This window comes from Bombina bombina, chromosome 3, assembly GCF_027579735.1.
Source record: "Bombina bombina isolate aBomBom1 chromosome 3, aBomBom1.pri, whole genome shotgun sequence".
Taxonomy (NCBI): Eukaryota; Metazoa; Chordata; class Amphibia; order Anura; family Bombinatoridae; genus Bombina; species Bombina bombina.
Window position 1 is genome coordinate 999,361,348 of NC_069501.1, and position 26,548 is coordinate 999,387,895.

General features: G+C 38.3%; 1 protein-coding gene across 2 annotated transcripts in view; it reads right to left on the reverse strand.

The window, feature by feature from the left end:
- Positions 1-6,385: 6,385 nt before the first annotated feature.
- The window catches only part of LOC128654295 (retinol dehydrogenase 16), a 75,190-nt gene continuing 55,027 nt past the window's right edge, over positions 6,386-26,548 (reverse strand). For both annotated transcript variants that reach the window (XM_053708151.1, XM_053708152.1), the window contains exons 3-5: positions 24,857-25,115; positions 8,678-8,841; positions 6,386-6,719 (exon numbers count right to left, since the gene is read on the reverse strand). In XM_053708151.1, coding sequence (XP_053564126.1) covers positions 6,520-6,719; positions 8,678-8,841; positions 24,857-25,115 — 623 coding nt within the window. In that variant the 3' untranslated portion in view covers positions 6,386-6,519. The remainder of the gene's footprint in view (positions 6,720-8,677; positions 8,842-24,856; positions 25,116-26,548) is intronic.

The window sequence follows — 26,548 nt, forward strand, 5'->3', positions numbered from 1 at the left end:
CAGTTATATGTAAATGAGTGTATACTGTCCCTTTAAAGAGTTTCTGATTTCTGCTCTTTCATGTGATCTTCCTTATCTTATTTTTTTTAAGGATAAGGCAGTTTTTAGGATTAAATTGTTTTCCTTGCCTAGGGTTGTAATTTCTTTCATGGTGGTGAGAATCCACAAACCCTTAGTTTTTTTTCTGCACACATCTATTTTCCCTGCTCCTATTTTCATGCTATTTTTTCTTTTCCTACTTCTTTTGCTATATATTAGACTGAGGTGCCAGTAAGGTACTGAATACATCAACCACCGTGTCAATTTCTACACCCCCTCCAGACAACTCCGCTCTGCCGACCAAGCACTCGCAGCAGTGACGTGCAGTGGGGTTAGAGGCTGGTGAGGCACTAGATATGATACGCCGGAGAAACACATGTACAGAGGGCCGCAAGTACCCCCAACAGGGCAGGTTTAAATGATAGCTGAACCAGTGCACAGGTGACATAATCAGGTGATGGGTGAGAGCAAGTTAGTAACCACTGAGTTACTGATCAGCTGATTACTTCACCTGTGCACTATTGTAGATAGCTGTGTGAATAGTTTCATATAAACGCTAAATAAAGAATAATGGATTCTTAGAATGCTTGAATGTTAAGAAAAGATCTGTACAGAGTATGGTCCTAAAAGTACAATTTAAGATATAATTAATCTTCTGAATGATTTCCACAACATAAATTAAAACAATTAATTTTTAGTCTATGTAAAATAGCAACCATATTTGTAAGTCCTTGTAGTTAAGTTTGCAGTGCACTGAAAATATCTGCAAGATTTGACAGTGAATTGAATGATTTAAGGCATTAAAGGGGAAGTAGAAAGCAATTTGCATTTTTGGAAGCCTTAAAGTGGTTATGTGGATATGAGGTATTATCAGCTGAGTGAACACAATTCTTTTACCCTCTATTTATTTGTAATTTGTGGTCTTTTGTAAAGAAACCTTTACCCAGAAATACCCACAATTTGCCTGTACTGATTGGTAATTAATGACAAATAAATAGAAAGTAAAAGGACAGCAGATTTGAGCTTCCAATTTGGAACATTCATGCAAGTTGTCTGCTGCCATTTTAAAACAAAATTAAGCCTTTTCCTTGTGTAAAATACGTTGTGTCTGGAAAGTTCCCAGCAAGCAGTTTGCTTAAGAGATGGGTTATTTATTTGTAATAATTGAAGCTGTCAATTGTTTTTCCCCAAAATAGTGTAGATAATGGATTTTGACAACTTGAAACAGCTGATAATACCTCAGATCCACATAACCACTTAAAGGTTTCCAAAATTGCAAATAGTTTTCTACTTCACCTTTAATGCCTTAATTTATTTATTCAATTCACTATCAAATCTTGCAGACATTTTTAGTGCACTGCAGACTTACTAGTACAAGGAGGACTTCAATATGGATGCTTTTGAACAAACATACTGTATATACTAGAGTGATCTAAAAATGTCAGTGTAATGTACATAACAATATTAATCTGCACAAACATATCTAAATTCTTGGAAAGAAGTATAAAATATCATAGAAATATGTTCATGTGTATATATATATTTGTAGGGGTCTATATATTAACACAAAAAGTTGGCAAAAGAATGGAAAATCACTAAAGTAGCAAGCACTGCTACGATGGCTCTTTCTTTACCAAAATGCACATATGTTTGCACATCTTCTAACACAAACACTCTTTTTTTACATGAATGCACATATGTTTGAACAGCTTCTCATACACATATATATATATATATATATATATATTGTGTAGTGTGTGTTTGTGTAGTGTGTGTGTGTAGAGTGTATGTGTGTATGGATATGTATGTTTGTGTAATGTGTGTGTGTGTGTGTGTAGTGTGTATGAATATGTATGTTTGTATTTTGTGTGTATGTGTGTGTGTATGAATATGTATGTTTGTGTAGTGTGTGTGTGTGTATGTTTGTGTAGTGAGTGTATGCATATGTGTGTGTGAGAATGTGTATGTACAGTATGTATATGATGAACATTACAGTGGCCATTATTATAAGCATCATGTTTTTTAAAGATTTTTTTTTTAAACACTAGATGACTGCCTTGCTTGCTGTATTTCCCTGTTCTCCCCCAACAAACATAATATGGCCTGTGATGACAAATAAAGATGTGTTTTGTGTATTTTAAAGAAGGGAGACAGAGTGCACAAAATAAATTCCCTGGAGAGCCATACACTCACCGTGCAGCACAGACTTACTTGATTCAGTAAAAGTTCAGTGGCTCTGCAGGGTCAACATGGGGGAGGGATGAAGCATAGTGCTATACTAGTAATACATTATACAGCAGAGGTCAGCTGCCAGTGTTTCATGCTCTCCTCCTGCAAAAAACTTTGCCATTTGACACAGGAGGGGCCCTGGGGGTGTTTGCTTGAAAGCATTTCAGCACATTTAATGACCTGTAAAAATAAACAAATCTTGAACAGACAGACCTCCCTTCCTAGCCCAGCCGAGGATGAGCCTGTTTAAGAAGACAGATTTACAATGTGCCTTTAATCCCTGTCTGAAGCTGAGAGAATCCGTGGATAGAAAATTAACCTCAAAGGGAAAAAAAACAGGGAGGAAGGAGTTATCAGAGAAAGGAGCAACAGTATATAAAAGTGTCAGTGCAGTGTACTAGCTCTACTGGTCTTTAGCACTTTTGTTTTCCAATTATTCTAAACGTAATTTTTATGTCTCCTTTTTTTTTCTCAGGCTGAGAAAAAAAAGGAGGCATGAAAATGACATTTGGAATTGGAAAACTAAAGAGCTAAAAACCAGTAGAAGTAGAACACTGTACTGACACTTTTATAGACTAAAGTATTGCAGTGTGATTTACCACCCCACACACAGCATGGGGACAGAAACGGAGCAAACAATTTCAGTCCTCCCCACTCCCCTCACCCACCCACACCACCGTTCAGTGCACTGAAGTGCAACTAACACGGCACGGGCCATATTAAACAGCTCCCCCCTTTACTGAAATCTGAGGGTGTTTGCAATAAATTTGTAATTTTGCACTTACCGGTATCTGGCAAACTTTTCCTGTCTGACTTTTCTTAACTCTCAGTCAGTCTCCACTTCTCACCGGCAGCAGGCTCACACGTGATGTCACATGGCTCAGGCTGTCGGCTCTCTTCCTGTCCAGAATCTGGCACTGACCGCTGATTGGATCCAGCGGCGACATAGAGAGTAGCCTCCTTTGTGAGCAGAATGGGCTGTGAAGAGCCGTAAGCACCACTTGGTGGCGCTGGCTCCGGCTCATACAAAAATGTAGTAAGCCATCTATATTGCGCAATGGAGGGGGAGCTGAACGGCTCACAGCCTCTCCATTGCGCAATATGGATCACAATGTGCTATCAATAATCATCAACATCGCTCAAATATGGCAGTGTTGTGGAGTGGGTATTTGGGTGGTGGGGTGTTGGGGGGGCTACCTTGGGGTACATATTTAAAAAAAAAATATTTTAATAAACTTAAGATTTTTTTTTCTAACATTTTAAAAAAAAAGTGTAATACCCACATAGGACAGGGGAGGCGCTGCCTCCCCTGCCTCCTATGACTGCACGTCACTGACTCGCAGTGATTCCCCGCATCAAGAAAAAAACAGCTGGAGGAAAATCCTTCTCCTATATGGCAGCAAGGTCATGGAACTCCCTCCCGCTGCACCTCAGACAATCCACCTCCCTTACAAACTTCAGGAAGGACCTCAAGACCTGGCTCTTTGACTGAATCGTCTTCCCTTAGCCCCCCTCTCCCCCCCTCCCATAGCGCCATGAGACCCTCACGGGTGATTAGTTTGCGCTTTACAAGTACACAATAGATAGAATAGAATAGAAAGGTGGGAGGGGTTTTATAGAGTTCTTGGGGTTTGGGATTCTTTTCCTACTCCTAGTGGCAGGGAAGAGTAATTTCAGAAAAATCCAAAACAGCAGCACTCTAAAGTATAAAAAAGACTATTTCAACAGAGCAACAGGCGACATTGACTCCCTTTCTGATTTTGTGGGGGATTTAAATTTGAGTACCATATTTATTAAGTTTAAGTTAATCTATAGTGAAGAGAAGATAGATTTCCTAGACACCATAGTTATTAAGAAAGGTAGAACATTGGAGACAGATCTTTTTAGGAAAGAGAGTGACAGAAATAATCTCCTTAGATATGAAAATGCCCATTCGCGCCCATTAGTGAAGAGTCTCCCTAAGAGTCAACTTCTGAGAGTTAAAAAGATTGTAACAAATAAAGCATTGGCCGATAAACGCATTGATGATGGTAATTTATTTTTGGAGAGAGGTTACCCGAAGCCCCTTATTAACAAACAAATCAAGGAAGTGTTGGACATTCCTAGAGAATATTTATTAAAAGTAGACAAGAATGCCAAGAAAGATAAACCTAAACATATGGTATTTGTGACAGAGTATAATTCCCTGAGTCAGAAGGTTTCAAATATTATTCGAAAACATTGTAGCATTATTAAGGATTTGAATCCACAAGTAGAGGAATTTAAGATTGTACCTATGTCAGCCTACAAGAGAACCAAAAACATCAGGGATAATATAGTGAGGGCAGATATTGGCCCTGCAAGTGATTTAAAACAAACCTATATACATGCTCCAAAAATGGGTTGTTTCCCATGCCTAGGTTGTTGCAATTGCAACAATATGGTGAAAGGAGATTGCTTTGTTCATCCTCAAATGGGAAATCATTTTAAAATAAAGAGATACTATACCTGCAATATAGACTTTGCAATTTATCTTATCAAATGCCCCTGCTCTAAAATCTATATGGGTGAGTCTACTCTCAGGATTAGAGACTGTAAAAATGAGCACAAGTCAAATATTAGGACTGGTGATAAGAATGCACCAGTATCAAATAATTTTGTTGAATTGGGACACAGTATATCTCAACTTAGGTTCCAAATCATTGACCATGTTAAAAGACCTAGGAGAGAGGGAGATAGATAAAGACTCCTAAAAGCCAGGCAGGCATTCTGGATATATAAGTTGCAAAGTCTCAACCCTTTCGGGATGAACAAGGAAATTGATTGGAATTTTTGATAAGGGTGAATCTTAGGTTTAGAAATTCTGATAAAGGTTAAGTTTAGGTTTAAAAAAACTTTTTTAGGAAAACACAAATAGAAATTTCTTTAAGGAAAATGATTTTTCCTAAATATATATAGAATTTACAAGAAATTAGTTGGAATTTTTGATAAGGGTGAAACTTAGGTTGATAAATTCTGATAAAGGTGACATTTAGGTTTAAAAACCTTTTTTTTTAGGAAAACACAAATAGAAATGTCTTTAGGGAAAATGATTTTCCTAAGTATAATATGGCTTGAAATATCTTATTAGAATTTTCCTATATATAATACATATGCATATGTTTACTTAAAGAGCTCTAGTTTTGACCTTTACTATTAGTGATGATTTTTATTGTGTAAATAATTTGAGTGTAATGTGTAATATAAATATGAGCTATATACCTGTATACTCTTTGAAATATACAGCCTGATCTTCAGGGAAACAGTTTACCTGATTGAACATATGCATTCAACAAATTACTTGATGAAGGTTATCTGTGTGTTTCTAGTAGCCCCTCCCGTTGTTGAGTATAAAGGAAGCAAGTTGTATGTATGCTGTAAACCACATGATTAAGGTCTGCTGACCCAAACGTCGTGGATTTTTTTGTCTGTTGCTCTGTTGAAATAAAGTCTTTTTAAAACTTTGGAGTGCCGCTGTTTTGGATTTTTCTGATATTGCTGGGGTGAGTACAGTGCCCTTCAGCTTGCACTCATTGGCAGGAGTGCTGGACTTTCCTTGTTTTCTTCTACAGGGAAGAGTAATTCCCAGGAGTAATAAATCGTGGTCTCTCACCAGCATTGAAAATATTGAGCCGCTAAAAATGCACAAAACTTAATTATTAAGTTCTCAAAGAACAGAAATCACTGCACATGGCAATGCTGCAGTCAACATTCCACAGTTAAGTGCACTAAAACGCCTCTTTGCGAGACTACATCCAAACAAATATTTGATCCCTGTAGAACATTTCACCTTTCGAGTGATGTGGGTATCTTTACAACTCATCGCTATTATTATGACAATCCTTTGAACATTGGGTCCATAGTGAGATCAAAGTATGCTGCAGAATGCGATAAACATCAATAATATAATGGTTTCAATCTAGAAGAACTATATTTTGTCGGTTTGTGTCTCATAGTAGGTTTTCATGTAAATTTGAAAATCACAAAACATCTTAGGTAGGATTTTTTAATTTAGAAAAAAATCAAATTTTTTTTTTTAAATTAATTTGGCAAAATCCATTGCACATATTATGAATAAATAATATCAATCACAGGAGAATAACAAATAATTGACCTATATATTTACTATGAATATGGAATCATATGCAATCGCATTATTTATGATCTCAGTTTAGAATGGCACGTGCTACTTATTTTGTTCTTCTATTTTAAAGAGATTGGCTATCAACTTTGTTAATTTGGGGACCAGCAAAGCTTGTAGTCAGCCACCCATGCTGGAAGGTAAGAGAGGGGCATATAGAAGAATTTGGCATGCCAGCCCGCAGAATAGCGTGTCCATGGGTTCACTGCAGTCAGAGCATGCTCCATGCAATCTGTCACAATTTTAAGTTTGGTGTTCCCCAATAAAGTGAGGTGATGAATACGATTACAATCTGATAAGAAAGAAAAAGGCTTCCATTAGATAAGAGATCAGCAATTATTTGCTGTAGCACAACAACTTTACTTGTCTTCTGATTTTCTACCTAAAAATATTGCTTACCAATCTCCTTTTGCTTTTCTACCTCCATGATTTGTCAACACTTCCAGCTCACTCATCTTCTCTTCTCAGGCTAGCTCCATTGACTCCGCTTCCTACCTCACATTCTGTCCTTTGTCTAATTTAGCTCACTTGTCTTCTGCTTAACCTTAACATTCTTTTCGTTGTTTGCTGCTGTAGTTCACCTTTCTTCTTATTCACACATCTCATTTATCCTTTTAACTCATTCTTCTCTATTTTAGTCTTTTACCCATGTAGCTGCCATACCTGGCTAACTACTTTTTCAATAAAACACTTACCATCCGAAGAAACATCCCAACACAAGCCTGCAATCTCCCAACTTTACTCCCAGTCACCCTCTCTGCCGCTCTTTGCATCCTCCTCCCAACCACTGAGAGTAAAGTGCCCACTTAACCCTATTCCTTCGCATCTAATACCTTCTCTGTCTCCCACCCTCACTCAAGCTCTTACCCAAATATTCAACCTATCCCTTTCTACCGACTCATTCCCTGCCTCCTTCAAACATTCAAGGGTCACCCCCATCCTCAAAAAACCCTCCCTTGATCCTAACTCTCCTGCAAACTACCGCCCCATATCACTGCTCCCGCTAGCTTAAAAAATCCTTGAAAAACTAGTTTTCAATCGCCTAACCCACTTCCTGTCCTCCAACTGACTGCTCGACCCCCTGCAATCTGGCTTCCGTCCCCAACACTCAACTGAGACTGCCCCCACCAAGGTTACTAACAATCTCCTTTCTGCTAAAAACAAAGGCTACTACTCCATACTCATCTTACTTGACCTCTCTGCTGCCTTTGACATTGTTGACCATCCCCTTCTCCTACGGACTCTCAGTTCTCTTGGGCTCTGTGACACTGCCCTCTCCTGGATTCACTCTTATCTCTCTAATAGATCCTTCTCTTTCTCTTTTACTGGTGGCTCCTCCTCTCCATTGCCTCTGTCTGTTTGAGTACCTCAAGGCTCTGTCCTGGGTCCTCTACTCTTCCCTATTTACACTTCTTCACTGGGTAAACTTATCAACAGCTATGGCTTCAACTACCACCTCTATGTTGATAACACCCAGATCTACCTTTCCACCCCTTCACTCTCTCCTTCTTTCAATTCTCACATTTCCTCCTGGATGGCCTCTCACCATCTAAAAATAAACATGGCAAAGACCGAACTACTTCTAATACCCCCTCTAACTCTACTACAGTTTCTAATTTTTCCATCACTGTTGGTGGCACCACTATCTCCCCATCACCCCAAGTCCGTTGCCTCGGAGTCACACTTGACTCAAATCTGTCCTTCATTCCCTTCATTCCCTACAAATATACTCCAGCCCGCCCCCTAAGATCCAACAATGACCTGCTCCTTACGTCCTCTACCATCACCTCCTATCATGCTAGACTACAGGACTTCTCTTGTGCGGCACCAACCCTCTGGAACGCACTTCCTCAATTACCCCTGTATCTGTCTGTAAAATGTTGTCTTTTATTGTATTGTTTCTCCGTTGTACTTCTATCCTTGTACCCATGGGCTGCAGAATCTGTTGGCACTTTATAAATAAAGAATAATAATAATAATACACAATTCTCATACTCTTTAAAGGGCCATAATAGTCACAAAAATTACATGCTCTAATTTGACCCTGCAATACTGTGTGTTTAACCCCCAGCAAAGAGACTTAACACACAGTACAACAAATTAAAGTATGCAAGTTTTTAAATCACTATTTTCCTTTACTTTTCCCACATTACACTTATTTGTTTCCTCCCCACATTCTCTCCTCCTCACAATTTCTTTCTGTCTATTTTACTTTCTTGTCTGATAAGAGCAATGTTTAGTTATACTCACAATTTTGGAAATACTGTTCACCATAGGAAGCTTTAATCTCTTGTGGTGCTTTGTTCCAAGCATTTTTTATGTTTTCCAGAAGACGACCTGAATCCAGAATTGATGTCTTAAAAAAATCTGGATTGATGATGGAAACTTTCACTCCGAAATATTTCAGCTCGCGCCTAAAAAAATAGTCATGAAAGTTTTTACACACACCCAGACATACATTATCTATCATCCATCTATCTATCTATCTATCTATCTATCTATCTGGGTCACAGCCACAGAGTTGTGGGCCTTGTAGTGACTGTACCCCCACAACTCTGCTGTTAACGCAGCAATATAAAATAAATAATGTTATATTTATTGTGAAATAGTGTTTACCCCCACAGTCTCATTAACCATATATTCTATAAGGTTGAATATCAGTGTTCCAGCTCTTGATAAGCAATATCAGTGTAGGAGACTTAGGTGTGAATATTCTTGTTGGACAATAATGCTTAAATAATAAGTTGCTTTTGAGTACCTGTGGACTGTGAGCTTATAAGAATATGGATGTATCATATAAGTATATGAATGTGTATATTTAACAGTAATAGTAGAGATAAGAAATTAATTCACATCCGGTTGTTGAAAAAAAATAAAAATTATAATTAAAGGAACAGTAAAGTCAAAATGAAACCTAAATGCATTTGATGGAGCATGTAATAATAATAATAAAAAAAATCTTTCAGCTTTACTTCTATTGTAAATGTTGCTTAGTTCTCTTGATATTCTTTGTATGCTCAGGAGTGTGCACGTGTCTTTAGCCATATGGCAGCAGTATTTGCAACAATATTTTTTTTTCCAAAGAGCTTAATTGAAGAGTTAGCTTGCATACATCTCAAATGCGGTTTTGGGTTTACAAAGCTTACCCATACAGTAATGACAAAAACAATGTTGAATAAATTGAAGACCGATAACTGGGTAGGTCTGAGTCTTTAGTGCAAGGAAAGTCCAGATGCATGTAGCACTAGAACAGTTATAGTCCAGTACAAATGTACAGTAATAATATATTTCCGCAATATATAGCTCTACATTTTCAGATTTTCTTATTTTTTCCTGTTATATTGAGGGCCGAATTGGGCCGCCAGGAAACCGGGAAAAATCCTGGTGTGCCGGCAGAGGCTGGGATGGGGCAGCTGCAGAAGTGTGTAGAGCGATAACTCTGTAATGACTTGCGTTCTGACCAATGATAAGGGAGCATGCAAATGAGCCCGCTCCTAAACCAGAAGCCTGCACCAATCCTCTCAGATAGCTCTGCTTCCCTATGGATAGAAACATTTGCTTGTGAACAAGTATACTAATTAAAAGAGTTTTGCAATTCTTTGGAGGACTCAGGGACTATGTATGCAGCCCTTTGCGTGATAATGTTGGTTTATCATTGGTAAATACTTTATGATAAAGTATTCCCTACTGCACACAGACTTGACTCACTATGCCTGAAGTCACAGTGTTGTCTCCTGTGGGACTGCAAACAACGAGTACGCGGGCAGCCGGTGACAGCATGCAGCATGGTTGGACAGGTATAGCGCAGAGAGACGTTTCCGGGAGGCACTGAACCAGCAGCACAGGGACGGGGACCGGAGCAGGTAAGGTTCTGCTGGTTGGGGAACTCTGGGACCAGACAGGAAAGTTGTGCATTATTACTTATCCCTGCACTGTTTGCTTTATACATGCCCCCTTCCCCATCTGCCTGTGAACGTGAAGTGGCCTTTTCCCTCTCACATGTACTATCATGCACTCATTATGTGTTAGGAACTAATATGGTTAATAATAATAATAATAATAATATCACCTGTATGTTCTGCTCCAGCTACCCCTCTACACACATGGAGGGGGCTGCAGCACTGCACAGTGCACACAGACTGACGGGGTTTCCGGGCATAGTTGACTGGGCTGGAGAGGGGCAGGGCGGGGCCGGTCTATACAAATTTCCAGGGCCGGTCTGATTTCCCAGTCCGGCCCTGGTTATATTCCTAATACAACAGGTAATGCAACAGTGAAATAGGAATTAACAGTAACTCAAGTGAGGTTATGTAAACAGATTTTCATGAATAACAAATAATAAATAACCTTGGTTAACAATAGCTTGTTATATGTAGTTAATAAGGATTGCTTTATACTGATTATCGTAAACACACACACTAGTATTAGGGAAAGGCTTTTCATCGAGACAAAATCAAAGAGGGAGAGGGTTAAGAAAGAGGAGGGGGAAGAAGAGAGAGAGCAAAAAAAAAAAGGGGGGGTGAGGAAGTCCAGTAGTGGTGGGTGGCTACTTCGCACAACAGGCCCAACTGTACACTAGCCTGTTTTAGCTGTCCACCCATCTTTTAGGTTATACCTTTTAGTCTGTCGGGTCATGTCTGTTGTCTAAGTCGCCCCCATTCCACAACTAGAGCAGCATTTTATAGGTTTCTGTTTTAGCTATTTGAATATAATGGTATTTTTCCAGTTGTAAGAGTTTCAGTACATTTTGTGTCCAATCAACAGTCGTGGGGATTTGCACCGTCTTCCAACGGGTTGAAATCAGGCTTTTCACGGCTGCCAGCATTAGCATTAAAAGTGTTTTTTAATCGGATTTTGAATTTTTAATGGGAGGTCAAAAAGTCAGGTGTTTTTGGAATGTCCATTTCCAGGATTTTTTCCATCTCCTCCCACATTGAGGCCCAAAAATTTTCTAGCAAGGGGCAGTCTCACCAAATATGTAACATGGAACCCATCTCTCCACATCCCCTCCAGCACCTGCCCAAGGTGTTAGGGTATATCATTTTAAGTAGAGACAGTGTGAGGTACCACCGGCTCAGTAATTTGCAGTGGGATTCCTGTGTATGTACTGAGACCGAGATGGCTTTGGTGGCCCTGGACATCCGTTGCCACTCCAAGGTTGTGTATTCAATACCCAATTCCTTATGCCATTGTCTGGTATCAGTCAGGAGCGTATTATCCTTGGGCAGAAGAAGAAGTTTATATGTTATAGAAGTCAAGTGCCTGAGTACGGATTGGATTGTAGTGAAATGGCCTATGTGGTTGTTAGTAAATGTAGTCTGGCCGGGAATTGGTTTGGCTTGTAGTGGGAGTTCTGGATTTCCATATACAGGGGACAAAGGGGAATAAATAGTAGAGATATGTGAGTCTGTTCAGACAGTTTTATCCCATTCAGAAAGTAGTTCCTCCAATAGTGGAAAATGTGCAACGTCAGGAGGTCTGTATCTTTTATCTATCCATGGAAGAGAGGCGAGATTACTAGTTTATAAGATGCTTGCGTCTAAGTGTATCCAATCTTTTTGGTCACTGCTATGACACAATTCGACCACTCTTTGGAGTAGAATGGCTCCTCTATAAAAGTGAAAATTGGGAAGTCCTAGTCTGCCTTCCTCTCTAGGAAGGTATAATGTTTTTCTACCTACTCTTGGTTTTATTCCCTTCCAAATGTATTCTTCAATCAGTTTTTGTAGTGAGGGGAGGAACGTATAGGGAAGGGGGATTGGTATGGTTTGAAATAGGTACATTATCTTTGGGAGGACTTTCATTTTAATTACATTGATTCTCCCCAACCAGGAAATTGTTTTAGGTTTCCAGGTTGAGAGGTCCCTAGCAATTTCCTTACTGAGAGATGCATAATTGGCTTCAAATATATCTTGTATGGAGGCGGAAATATTAATACCCAGGTATTTCAGAAACTTGGGGTTTAGCACAAAGGGGCTATGGTCTTTAAGCCAAGTTTTTGTGGAGGATGATAGTGTGATACCCAAAAGCTCTGATTTAGTGTGGTTGAGAAGAAAGTGGGAGACCTCCCTATATCTGGCAAATTCAAGCTTCGATGGATGTTTCTACGTCTGTTAGTGTGAATAGAAGGTCATCTGCGTACATTGCTAATTTGTGTTCTTTTGCCCCTAATTGTATCCCTTTAATTGACTGATTGGCTCTGATGTTGCTTGCTAAGCCTTCAATAGAAATTGCATATAACAGGGGTGATAGTGGACAACCTTGTCTAGTCCCATTAGAGATAGTAAAGGCATCTGAGAGGATGTTATTTACCTTGATTTTTGCATTGGGCATTGAGTATAATGCAAAAACAGTTTTTATGAACCTGTCCCTGAATTTTATTCTCTCCATTTTGTTCTTAAGGAACTGCCACTTTACTCTGGCAAATGCCTTTTTGTTGTCTGTTGACAAAAGATCAAGTGGTATCGCGTTTGATTTAGAGTAGGCAATTAACTGCAGGACTTAAAGAGTATTATCTCTTGCCTCCCTCCTCCAACAGAGTGAGAGCTGTTTAAATCCTATTGGCTGATTTGAACAACCAATAGGATTTTAGCAGCTCTAATTCCTATTGGCTGATTCAAAATTTTCAGCCAATAGGAATGCAAGGGATGCCATTTTGAAATGGCTCCCTTGAATTGAAGATTAAGTGTACGGTGGAGACTGCATGAAGAGGATGATCCGTGCTGGATGTCTTCTGGATGGATCCGCTCCGCGCCACCGGGATGAAGATAGAAGACTTAAAAAAAACCTAACACTAACCCCCGCAGATCCACTTACAGTTTTTTAAGGTTTTTTTTGGGTGGGTTTTTATTTTAGATTAGGGTTTGGGCAGCAAAGGAGCTAAATGCCCTTTTAAGGGCAATGCCCATACAAATGCCCTTTTCAGGACAATGGGTACATTAGATTTTTTAGATAGTTTTTTTTTATTTTGTGGGTTTGGGGGGTGGGGGTTTTGTAATGTTAGTGGGTCTTTGTAAAAAAAAATTCAGGTAAAAGAGCTGTTTAACTTAGGGCAATGCTCTACAAAAGGCCCTTTTAAGGGCTATTGGTAGTTTATTCTAGATTAGGTTTTTTATTTTGGGGTGTTTTTTTTTTTAAATCGGTATTAGAATAGGAATAATTTTTATTATTTTTGATAATTTGTTATTTTGTGTAATATATTTTTTTCATTTTGGGATGGGTTTTTATTTTTAGATTAGGGCTTGGGCAGCAAAAGAGCTAAATGCCCTTTTAAGGGCGATGCCCATACAAATGCCCTTTCAGGGCAATGGGTAGATTAGGTTTTACTTTATTTTGTGGGCTTGTGGGGTGGGGGCTTGTATACTTTTAGGGGGTGTTTGTTTTGTTTTGTAGCAAAAGAGCTGTTAACTTTAGGGCAATGTCCTACAAAAGGCCCTTTTAAGGGCCCTTGGTAGTTTATTATAGATTAGGTTTTTTTTTATTTTGGGGTGTTTTTTTTTTAAAAAGGGTATTAGAATAGGAATAATTTTTATTGTTTTGTATAATTTCGCTTGTTATTTTTTGTAATGGTAGGGTTTTTATTTTTTTGTAATGTTAGTGTTTTTTATTTTTTGTATTGTTAGGTTTTAGTGTAAGGCAGCTTAGGTTTTATTTCACAGGTACGTTTGTATTTATTTTAACTAGGTAGTTAGTAAATAGTTAATAACTATTTACTAACTAGTCTACCTAGTTAAAATAAATACAAACTTACCTGTGAAATAAAAATAAAAACTAACGGCTAGATTACGAGTTTTACGTTATGAGGGGTGCGGTGCTAACTTGCACGTTATTGTCACCGCTCACTTTCCTACAGCACTGGTATTACAGGTTTTTACAAACCCGGTGTTAAAAGGCTAGAAGTGAGCGTAGAGCAAAATTCTGCTCCATACCGCACTCCAATACCAGCGCTGCTTAAGTCAGCGGTGAGCTGGTTGTACGTGCTCGTGCACGATTTCCCCATAGACATCAATGGGGAGAGCTGGCTGAAAAAAAGTCTAACACCTGCAATAAAGCAGCGTAAAGCTCAGTAGCGCAGCCCCATTGATTACTATGGGGAAACTAAATTTACGTTTACACCTAACAACCCTAACATGAACCCTGAGTCTAACCACCCCTAATCTTACACTTATTAACCCCTAATCTGCCACCACCGACATCGCCGACACCTACATTATACTTATTAACCCCTAATCTGCCGCTCCGGACATCGCCGCCACTATAATAAACATATTATCCTCTAAACCGCCGCACTCCCGCATCGCAAACACTAGTTAAATATTATTAACCCCTAATCTGCCACCCCTACCATCGCTGCCACCTGCCTACATTTATTAACCCCTAATCTGCCGCCCCCAACGTCGCCGCCACTATACTAAAGTATTAACCCCTAACCCTAAGTCTAACCCTAACCCCCCTAACTTAAATATAATTAAAATAAATCTAAATAAAACTTACTATTAATAACTAAATAATTCATATTTAAAACTAAATACTTACCTGTAAAATAAACCCTAAACTAGCTACAATATAACTAATAGTTACATTGTATCTAGCTTAGAGTTTATTTTTATTTTACAGGCAAGTTTGTATTTATTTTAACTAGGTAGAATAGTTACTAAATAGTTATTAAAATAAATACAAATTGACCTGTGAAATAAAACCTAACCTGTCTTACACTAACACCTAACCCTACAAATAAATACATTCTCTAAATTAAATACAATTAACTAAATTCAATACAAATAGCTAAATTACAACAAACCCCCCCACTAAATTACAGAAAATAAAAAACAAATTACAAGATATTTAAACTAATTACACCTAATCTAATAGCCCTATCAAAATAAAAAAAGCCCACCCAAAATAAAAAACCCTAGCCTAAACTAAACTACCAATAGCCCTTAAAAGGGCCTTTTGTGGGGCATTGCCCCAAATAAATCAGCTCTTTTACCTGTAAAATTTTTTACAAACAACCACCCCAACAGTAAAACCCACCACCCACACAACCAACCCCCAAATAAAACCCTAACTAAAAAAACCTAAGCTCCCCATTGCCCTGAAAAGGGCATTTGGATGGGCATTGCCCTTAAAAGGGTATTTATCCCTATTGCAGCCAAAACCCCTAATCTAAAAATAAAACCCACCCAATACACCCTTAAAAAATCCTAACACTAACCCCTGAAGATCCACTTACAGTTTTGAAGATCGGACATCCATCCTCAATGAAGCCGGGAGAAGTCTTCATCCAAGTGGCAAGAAGTCCTCAACGAAGCCGGGAGAAGTCTTCATCCAAGCCGGCAGAAGTGGTCCTCCAGACGGGCAGAAGTCTTCACCCAGACGGCATCTTCTATCTTCATCCTTCCGACGTGGAGCGGCTCCATCTTCAAGACATCCGGCGTGGAGCATCCTCCTCAATTTACGGCTTCTTCTACAATGAAGGTTCCTTTAAATGACGTCATCCAAGATGGCGTCCCTTAAATTCCGATTGGCTGATAGAATACTATCAGCCAATCGGAATTAAGGTTGAAAAAATCCTATTGATTGGAACAGCCACTAGAATGCGAGCTCAATCCTATTGGCTGATTGGATCAGCCAATAGGATTGAAGTTCAATCATATTGGCTGATTGCATCAGCCAATAGGATTTTTTCAACCTTAATTCCGATTGGCTGATAGTATTTTATCAGCCAATCGGAATCTAAGGGACGCCATCTTGGATGACGTCATTTAAAGGAACCTTCATTGTGGAAGAAGCCGTCGATTGAAGAGGATGCTCCGCGCCGGATGTCTTGAAGATGGAGCCGCTCCACGTCGGAAGGATGAAGATAGAAGATGCCGTCTGGGTGAAGACTTCTGCCCGTCTGGAGGACCACTTCTGCCGGCTTGGATGAAGACTTCTCCCGGCTTCGTTGAGGACTTCTTGCCGCTTGGATGAAGACTTCTCCCGGCTTCGTTGAGGATGGATGTCCGATCTTCAAAACTGTAAGTGGATCTTCGGGGGTTAGTGTTAGGATTTTTTAAGGGTGTATTGGGTGGGTTTTATTTTTAGATTAGGGGTTTGGGCTGCAATAGAGCTAAATGCCCTTTTAAGGGCAATGCTCATCCAAATGCCCTTTTCAGGGCAATGGGGAGCTTAGGTTTTTTTAGTTATGGTTTTATTTGGGGAGTTGGTTGTGTTGGTGGGGGGTTTTACCTTTGGGGTGGTTGTTTGTATTTTTTTTTTACAGGTAAAAGAGCTGATTTCTTTGAGGCAATGCCCCGCAAAAGGCTCTTTTAAGGGCTATTGGTAGTTTAGGCTAGGGTTTTTTTTTATTTTGGGTGGGCTTTTTTTATTTTGATAGGGCTATTAGATTAGGTGTAATTAGTTTAAAGATCTTGTAATTTGTTTTTTATTTTCTGTAATTTTGTGTTTTTTTGTTTTTGTAATTTAGCTAATTGTATTGAATTGAGTTAATTGTATTTAATTTAGGGAATTTATTTAATTGTAGGGTTAGGTTAGGTGTTAGTGTAAGGCAGGTTAGGTTTTATTTTACAGGTCAATTTGTATTTATTTTAGCTAGGTAGTTATTAAATAGTTAATAACAATTTAGTAACTATTCTACCTAGTTAAAATAAATACAAACTTGCCTGTAAAATAAAAATAAACCCTAAGCTAGCTACAATATAACTATTTGTTATATTGTAGCTAGCTTAGGGTTTATTTTACAGGTAAGTATTTAGTTTTAAATTGGAATTATTTATTTATTAATTGTAGGTTTTCTTTAGATTTATTTTAATTATATTTAAGTTAGGGGGTGTTAGGGTTAGATTTAGGTTTAGGGGTTAATAAATTTAGTATAGTGGCAGCGACGTTGGGGGCGGCAGATTAGGGGTTAATAAATTAAAGTAGGTGGTGGTGATGTTAGTGGCGGGAGATTAGGGGTTAATAATATTTAACTAGTGTTTGTGATGCGGAAGTGCGGCGGTTTAGGGGTTAATATGTTTATTATAGTGGCGGCGATGTCCGGAGCGGCAGATTAGGGGTTAATAATTTTATTGACAGACGGTTGTATTTAAAGGTTGTGTAGGAAATAATATTTGTGATGATGATCCAATTATTGTATCCAAAGTCTAAAATTCTTTAATAAAAATCCTGTAAATAAAATTTTTTTTATTTACAGATTTTTATTTACAGGATTTTTATTTACATGTTTTTTATTTACAGGATTTTTATTAAAGAATTTTAGACTTTGGATACAATAATTGGATCATCATCACGAAAATTATTTCCTACACAACCTTTAAATACTTGGAAACCTATCACCACGAAGAAATACAGCACTTAACAGTACTTTTATAACACAATATCTTCAATTCTCTTTAATTTTTTACATTTTTACATTAATATTATATTATCTATTTTTTCACTTTTTGGATTTTGATTTTCACAAAATATTTTTTTCACGAGTTTGCAAACACTTTTTTCCTCCCAAGTCACATATATATATATTTTACATTTGGAGTTTTTTACTTTTTCATTTTTCATTTTTTCACTAGAATACTAATACACTTTCTATTTTTGTTTTTCCTTATACACCATTTGAGGAGGATCATTTTTAGGATCTATCACCAGTAAGGGTCATCTACCCTTACACACTGGAATAAGGAACAATCTGATACCATTAGGATCTTTACTCTGTGATACGCACTGATAGGATTAGTGTAACATCAATCCTATACCAATCATACATTCTATTTTATTTCATTTTTTTGTGTGATTATATGTTTTTAAGTGTTTTATATTGTTAAGAACATGGATCCATGATTTTATTGCCTGTAGATTTTCTATAATGATATACGTCTGTTAGTTTTAGTTAAGAATAAATATCTTTGTAAATACATATCCTTAGCCTATTCCAAGGCGCTCCTTAGATTTCTTCATTCGAATCTACTAATATAGGATATGCTAGGTATCCACACCCACACATAACTTTATTTTAGAGCTTGCGATGCGGGAGGGCCTCTGTTTAGGGGTTAATAGGTAGTTTATGGGTGTTAGTGTACTTTTTAGCACTTTAGTTATGTGTTTTATGCTACAGCGTTGTAGTGTAAAACTCATAACTACTGACTTTAGAATGCGTTACGAATCTTGACGGTATAGGCTGTACCACTCACTTTTTGGCCTCCCAGGACAAGCTTGTAATACCGGCGCAATGGAAGTCCCATTGAAAATAGACTATACGCAAATTGCGTAAGTTGATTTGCGGTAAGGTCAAAAAAGTGTGCGGTGCCCCTAAATCTGCAAGACTCGTAATAGCAGCGGTAGTAAAAAAGCAGCGTTATGAACGTTAATGCTGCTTTTTTACTCATAACGCAAGATTCGTAATCTAGCCGTTATCTAGCTACAATATAACTATTAGTATGTATTTAGTTTTAAATAGGTATTATTAAGTTAATAATTGTAACTTTAGTTTAGCTCTATTTTAATTATGTTAAAGTTAGGGGGTGTTAGGGTTAGGTTTACGGTTAGGGTTATGTTAGGGTTAGGTTTAGGGGTTAATATAGTTTAATTTAGATTGTTGTGATGTGGGGGGCTGGCAGTTTAGGGGTTAATAGGTTTATTTAGTGATAGTGATGTGGGAGGCCAGAGGTTTAGGGGTTAATACCTTTTTTTAGTGGTGGCGATGTCAGGGACCGGCGGAATAGGGGTTAACAACTTTAATATAGTGGTGGCGTTGTTGGGGTGCGGTGGAATAGGGGTTAATAACTTTAATATAGTGGTGGCGATATCGGGAGTGGCAGATTAGGGGTTAATTACTGTAGGTAGGTGTCGGCGATGCCGGGGGCAGCAGATTAGGGGTTAATAACATTATGTAGGTGTCGGCGATGTTGGGGGCAGCAGATTAGGGGTGTTTAGACTCGGGGTTTATGTTAGGGTGTTAGGTTTAAACGTAACTTTTATTTTCCCCATAGACATCAATAGGGCTGCATTACGGACCTTTTCATTCCGCGATCGCAGGTGTTAGGCTTTTTTCTGACCTGCTCTCCCCATTGGTGTGTATGGAGGAAGCGTGCACGAGCACATCACAACAGCCCTTGTATTTTGTGCGGTATGGAGCTCAACACAACCATATTGCAATGGCTGCGCTATAGGGAGTTAAATAACGCAACTTTTGTTGCGTTCTTTAATTTCCATATAGCGCTCATAACTCGTAATCTAGCTGTCTGTTAGTTAGGGCTTTTGCCAAGATTTTTTTACGTCAGTATTAAATAACAGAATTGGTCTGTAACTTTCTAGTCTATCTGTCGGTTTGCCTGGTTTTGGTATCACAGTAATGTATGCAGTCAGCATAGTTAATGGTAGTGTTTCTATGTCAGGTATCTCATTAAATAAATTTTGTAGGTGAGGCAATAGAATGGGCAAGAATGTTTTATAGTATTTAGCTCCAAGCCCATCTGGGCCTGGGCTTTTCCCGTTGGGAAGGTCTTTTAAAGCGGTTTGTATTTCTTTGAGTGTTAGGGGAGATTCGAGAAAATCTATTGTATCTTGTTCCAATGTTGGTAGTTGTGTATTAGTTAGATACTCCTGTGCCATATGATGAACAGAGGCCTTCTCAGGGGGTGGGGTAGGTAGAGAAGATTTAAGATTGTATAATTTACTCTAGTAGGAACGAAAAGTCTCTGCTATTTTGGAGCTGTCATTATGAGTTTTGCCTTCCCTGTCTTTCATGGCAAATACGTGTGATTTAAATTGCGTGCGGCAGAGTGCTCGGGCTAATAGTTTCCCAGCTTTGTCTCCTCCTTCATAATATTTTTGTTTTAACATTAAAGCTTTACGTTGGTTATCGTCTTGTAGTAGTTGTTTAAAGTCTAATCTGTCCTGGTTTAGAGCAGATTCTAGGTTAGCATCCAAGGTGTTTTGTTTCTGTTGTTCCTCCAAAGTCAGTATATTTTGAAGAAAGGAGTTGTATTTTTCCCTGTTCTGTTTTAGAATTTTGGCTTTATGTTTAATAAAGTGGCCCCTAATAACACTTTTGTGTGCTTCCCATATGGTAGGTAAAGTTAGGTCATCTGTCATGTTTATTTAAAAAAAATCAGTGAGGTCATGGAGGTCAAGTCTTCTCTAACTACTGGATTATCCAGAAGCATGTCATCTAGTTGCCACACAAAGGGGGTGGCTGGAGTATCAAGCCACATCATCTCGCATGTGACCGGTGCTTGGTCGGACCATGTGATGGGTGAGATATCACTACGTGTAACAAATGCAATTTCTTGGGAGTCTGTGAAGAAGTAATCGATGCGGGAGTACTTCTTGTGTGGGCTAGAGTAATAGGTAAAGTCAGCGTCTGTTGGGTGCATGGTGCGCCAGATGTCGTGCAGCAGATGGTTTTTGAGTGTTGTATTTATTTGTTTTAGTATGTGATGCAAAACACTGGAGATTCCATTGGAGGTATCTAGTCTTGGGTGTAGAGGTGCATTAAAATCACCTCCTAGGAACAGTACTCCTTTAGTTAATTCAAGTAGCTTGTCTGAGAGAGTTCTAAAAAAGGTGTGTTGGACTGCATTAGTAGCATAAACATTGGCAAGCGTTATGGGTCTGCCATATATTGACCCCACTATTATGAGGTATCTACCTTCGTTATCTCTTTCAATTTTTTTGGAGCTGGAAGGGGATTTTGTGGTGTAAAAGTATACCTACTCTGTTTTGTTGCTTGGTCCTGATGAGAAAAATGCTGTGGAGTATCTATGATTGTGCCATTTAGGTTCTTTATGTTTTGCAAAGTGCGATTCTTGCAGAAAGATTATATCACCCTGTCATTTTTGTAGCTTTCGAGATACTATGGATCTTTTACCTATATTGTTTAAAGGGACAGTCAAGTCCAAAAAAACTTTCATGATTCAAATAGGGCATGTAATTTTAAACAACTTTCCAATTTACTTTTATCACCAATTTTGCTTTGTTCTCTTGGTATTCTTAGTTGAAAACTAAACCTAGGAGGTTCATATGCTAATTTCTTAGACCTTTTGCATTTTGATCATTTTTCACCACTAGAGGGCATTAGTTCATGTGTTTCATATAGATAACATTGAGCTCATGGACGTGAATTTACCATGGAGTCAGCTCTGATTGGCAAAATGCAAGTCTTTCAAAAGAACTGAAATAAGGGGACAGTCAGCTGAGGCTTAGATACAAGGTAATTACAGAGGTAAAACGTGTATAATTATAACTGTGTTGGTTATGCAAAACTGGTGAATTGGTAATTAAAGGATTATCTATCTTTTATAACAACAACAATTCTGGTGTTGACTGTCCCTTTAAGCCTTTTGCGTTGATCGTGATAAGTTAAAGTGGGTGTACTTTTGGCTTAGTTTGTGGAGACACCGTTGTGCGGTGGTGTATGGGAGGAAAAAAAAAGGGGAGGGGAGGAGGGGGGAGAAGATGGAGTTAGGAAGAGGTTAAGAAAAAGTAGGAGTTACAGGAGTGGGAGATTAGAGACGTTGTTCAATAGCAGGGAATTCAATAATATTTATAGTTAGCATTTCTTTTCCCCGTGTGTGTGTACCAGGGTATGATTAGTAACAAACCTTACTAGTAGTACAACAGTAATGTAAACAAATCTTTTATAACAACAGTTTTATCTTTTAAGGTTAATCTAAAGGGTATGTGCCTGTAGTTGTAGTAGCATATATTAATGCAAGACTAAACAATAATACAACTTACAACTTTGTTAAAGGTAAATACTGAATATATAAACGATAACATTTCAATGGGTGAACCAAGGGGATGGGGGTTATACTGGGGATAGGGGAGGTTGGGAGTTTTTTGATGCCTACCTGTTCAGGTGGCTGCATTTTCAAATGTCAATGTCTATAGGCAAGTGTGGTAAGAAAGAGGTTACAGACCTGAGTGGGACTGAGTGTCCAGACCTCCCAGAAAACAGGAGGTGATAGGTTACATCTTTGTATCATTGTCTTGTATGGAACAAGATTGGTGAGCAAATTGGTCATCTCAGGTTTGCTGGTGAGTTTCTGCTTAGGAGGAGGCAGGTAGTCTGGAGTAGGTGTAATATCCAGCGTCTTCCAATGACCTAAAGAGTGCTGTTTTATCACCTTTGGAAGCGACAATACATGTGGGGAACCCCCAGCGATATGGAATCTTGTAGTCCTGCAAAGTGGTGGTGAGAAATCTCAATTCTCTGCGTTTTTGAAGAGTCGCTGGGCTGAGATCTTGTAGTGTGATGCCTGCATGTTGGATGGGATGATTATTTCTGCTGTGCCAAAGAATTTCCTCTTTATCCTTATAATTGAGTAATCTAAGGATGATGTTCCTTTGGAGGTGCTTTTGCTGATGGTTTCGGGCGTAGGGCCCTATGGGCTCTTTCAATGGTAACTTTAGGTGACATTGGTGAACCCTTAATCATCCTGAATAGGTCTTGTAGATATCCCTGCAGAGCAGTAGGATTTATCGTTTCTGGGATACCCCGTATGCGTAAGTTATTCCGCCTATTGCGGTTGTTCAGATCCTCTATTCAGACTAATAGACTTTGAACTATATTTGCATTATATTGTGCTTGGAAAGAGGATTTCTTCAATTTTTCTTACATTGTGCCTTGAGAATGTTCTATATTGGTGACTCTTTGTGACAGATCTGTGACATTGCTGCAGTTCTTCATTTCTGACATGATTTCTTTAATGTCATCTTTTGATGAGAGGGTTTTTAAGTCCTCTTTTGTAATATATTGTGGTGGAACAGCAGTAAACAAGGGTGCCTGCATAGGCTCAACTAGCTTAGGAGCTTGCTGCGTACAGTTTTCTTCTGTTACTTGTGGTTCTATTCCTTTGAGGTAATTGCTCATGTTTCTAGTCTTAGTCTCTTTGTCGGGTAAGCTAGACTTTTTCTGTGCCATATTTTGTGAACTTTGGGGTATTAAGGTATTTATTTATTTTCCCTTCCCCCCTTGCCTACTGTTGTTATATGTCACACTGCAGATTAGATAGATTTATTTGCAGAAATAGTGTAGATTTTTTCTCCTCTTATTGTAGTAATATCCCTTATTAGGAGGATGCACTGTATTAGGGCTTCTCTATTGGTATTTTAATGCAGTTAGTTGTCAGGCTAATTGCTGGTATAGGGCTTCAATGTAGCTCCCTTCTGGATCTATGTGCGTATGTTATGACCTACGTTTAGTGTATAGAAACTGTGTGAACTATGAAGTATCCTAGGCCTCTTTTTGTTAGTAACGTTATCCTGCAAGTCTTCAATAGCTTATCTTTGCTGTTATAAGTCCTCTCTTGTGAATCTGGACACTCACCGGTCTCTGAGAAGTGGTATTTTGGGCCTGGCAGCTGTGGACGGTCTCTACTGTGATGCGTGTTCATTTCCGGCAGCAGGATGAACGGTCTTTTATTTTGCAGCCTCCGTGTAGGAATTCTTCTGACTGTGTGGCGCTGATACGCTCCGTTCACAGGATTGGCTTTCCCCAGTATATAGGTGTGGATCTGGTTGTTGTATGTTGGCTTGCGGCCTACATAAATGGCCATGTCCTATGATGGCGGATCGTGATGCTGGATCTGTTATTTGGCTGACCTTAGTCTTCTTTGTATTCCCATTGGTTCATGGGATCAAAGTGCAATATTTATAGCAATGTTACACATAGTTACAAATACTGTTGCCATAGAATGCTAAAGATGTGCACACTTCTATGCTCATATGAGCCTTACCTAGCTTTACTCTTCAACAAAAAATACCAAGAGAACAAATTTGATAATAAAAGTAAATTAGAAAGTTGCTTAAAATTGCATTCTCTGTCTGAATCTTGAATGTTTCATTTTTACTTTACTGTCCCTTTAATTAAATTATCAGAATAAGTGGTCTTCCACACTCTCTTTGTTTGAACAACAATGCACATTCATACCATATACATTGGTATGAGGTACAAAGTTGTGAAATGCTAGCAATTGTACTTTTCATCTGGCAGTCACTGAAAATAAAAAAAAAATATAAAAATATACTCATTGAATAAAGCAAAGCTTCAATATTCATTGCAAAATGCTTTTCAGATATAAAGCTGCTATTTGTTGGACTCAGAATTACTTGATTATTAATCGTGTTGTTGGTGCACAATGGCAGATTCATTTTTAGGCTACTTGGCATTGATGTTTTAGAGTTAGGAAGCGGATATGTATATTTTTAAGTGATAATTGTTTAAATACATTTTCAACATACTTAGATCTGTAAAGAATTAATTCACCATTGCTGCTGAAAAATAATACAAATATTTATTCTATTCTTGTTGAAAAGCTTATGAATGCTTTTTCTATTAAAGTCTATAAGATTTTTCTAAGATTTTTTGTAGAAATTACCTCAATGTTAGTCTTGTGCATATATAGGAAAATAATGCTGATTTCTTACCTGATGCTGTCAGAAAAAGCCTCTACTCCAAATTTAGAGATAGAGTAGCCACCACCACATAGTGACACCCTGCCTGCGATGCTAGACACATTGACAATACGCCCTCTAGCCTTCCTGATGAGTGGAAGAAGACTGAGGGTAACATCAACCATTCCCAGCAAATTGACATTGAGTATCTTGCTAAAGTCTTCCTTTTGTAGCCACTCATTAGGAGCCATGGGAATTAAAATTCCTGCATTGTTCACCAATCCCCAAAGACCTATAAGAGAAAAATCTTAATTAGTTCAATTCAGTGGTTTTCCCCAAGTATTTAAGAACACACTACTGTTTTACATAGAAGTATAGTATGGGCTGCCAAAGCTCTGTAGTCCCTGTATCATATTATAAATCATATTTAAAAGGACAGTGTACTGTAACTGTGTTTTGTTCCTAGTTATCCTCACCTGCAGCTAGAGTGTATTAAATTGCTTGCAAATAACTCTTTTACTTTGACATTTGAAAGACTAGAACAGAGTCTCCAATCTCACCAATTGCAATGTTATTTTAGAAAGCCCATTCACCTGAAATGGATAAATGTGTGAGCTTTACTAAAAGCTAGAAAGAATAAAATGAATTAGAGCAACTGTAGAGGTTGTTACTATCTTAGCGGATCTACTGCACTCAGTTTACTGCAAATTGAAATAGTTTTTCACTAAACCATATCAAGTGTTCATTCAATATAATTATTGAGTAACTTTTTTATCCCCTTCATAGCTAAGCCGTTTTATACTTGTGTTAAGCTGTTGTTGTTTTTTAGCTATTTGGACTAATTGTATTTGGACATCACCCAAATACCCAATAATGGCATAAAGCTACATTACCGAATAAAAAAATAGATTTTTGTGTGTGTAATTTTAAGTAGCGTACCTAGTAAAAATCTTGCAATACCATGTGGTTAACCACCCCATACAAAAGGTTTAACCACATAGTTAAAGTACTGCTCAGGATCAGCAAAGAATTGCTGGTCCCAAGGGGATACTGATGGTATGACAATAACCTTGAAAGCTGTAAATACACAGGACCACTCTTTTAAAATAGGAATATAGCTTCTTTTATATAAGGATTTCAGCATCTATGTATTGTGGGGTTGCTTTATAATCCACACCTGATAGTCACCTGAGAGTGAAACACCTCATTTGAAAGAAGGGTTCATTGTAATGCTTAGATGGGTGGCTAGAGTATTTGTAAGGGCTTAGTGCACCCTAAAGGTCACTAATAAGACAGTTGATTACAATTCCAATGGCAATTATTTGCCACCTAGAGGAACATGGCAATCCTGATTTGAACAAAAGTAACCCCTTTCACATTGGGATATTGTGTTTGCTGAGTGCTGTATTTAGTAAATACAATAAGTACACCATTACCTACTAATGGCAGGGGGGTCTCCTTTTTCCAAATGTATGTCTAATGCCCTCAGTGTTGCTTATACGGGGTGATAGTCTCCCTTAGTAAACACTTCCATGGGGCCTAATTAGAGTGGGCGATGACCATAATGGCTTTCACTGGGAAATTAAAGTTACTCCACATTTATAAGAAGGGAATTCCCTGTTTCAGATAAGGGGTCCCATTCCCATCTGATTAATTCAGAGGGTGAGACAAGGGTCATATAACAGTCACATGCCATTGCATGCAAAATATGACCTGTTTTACAGT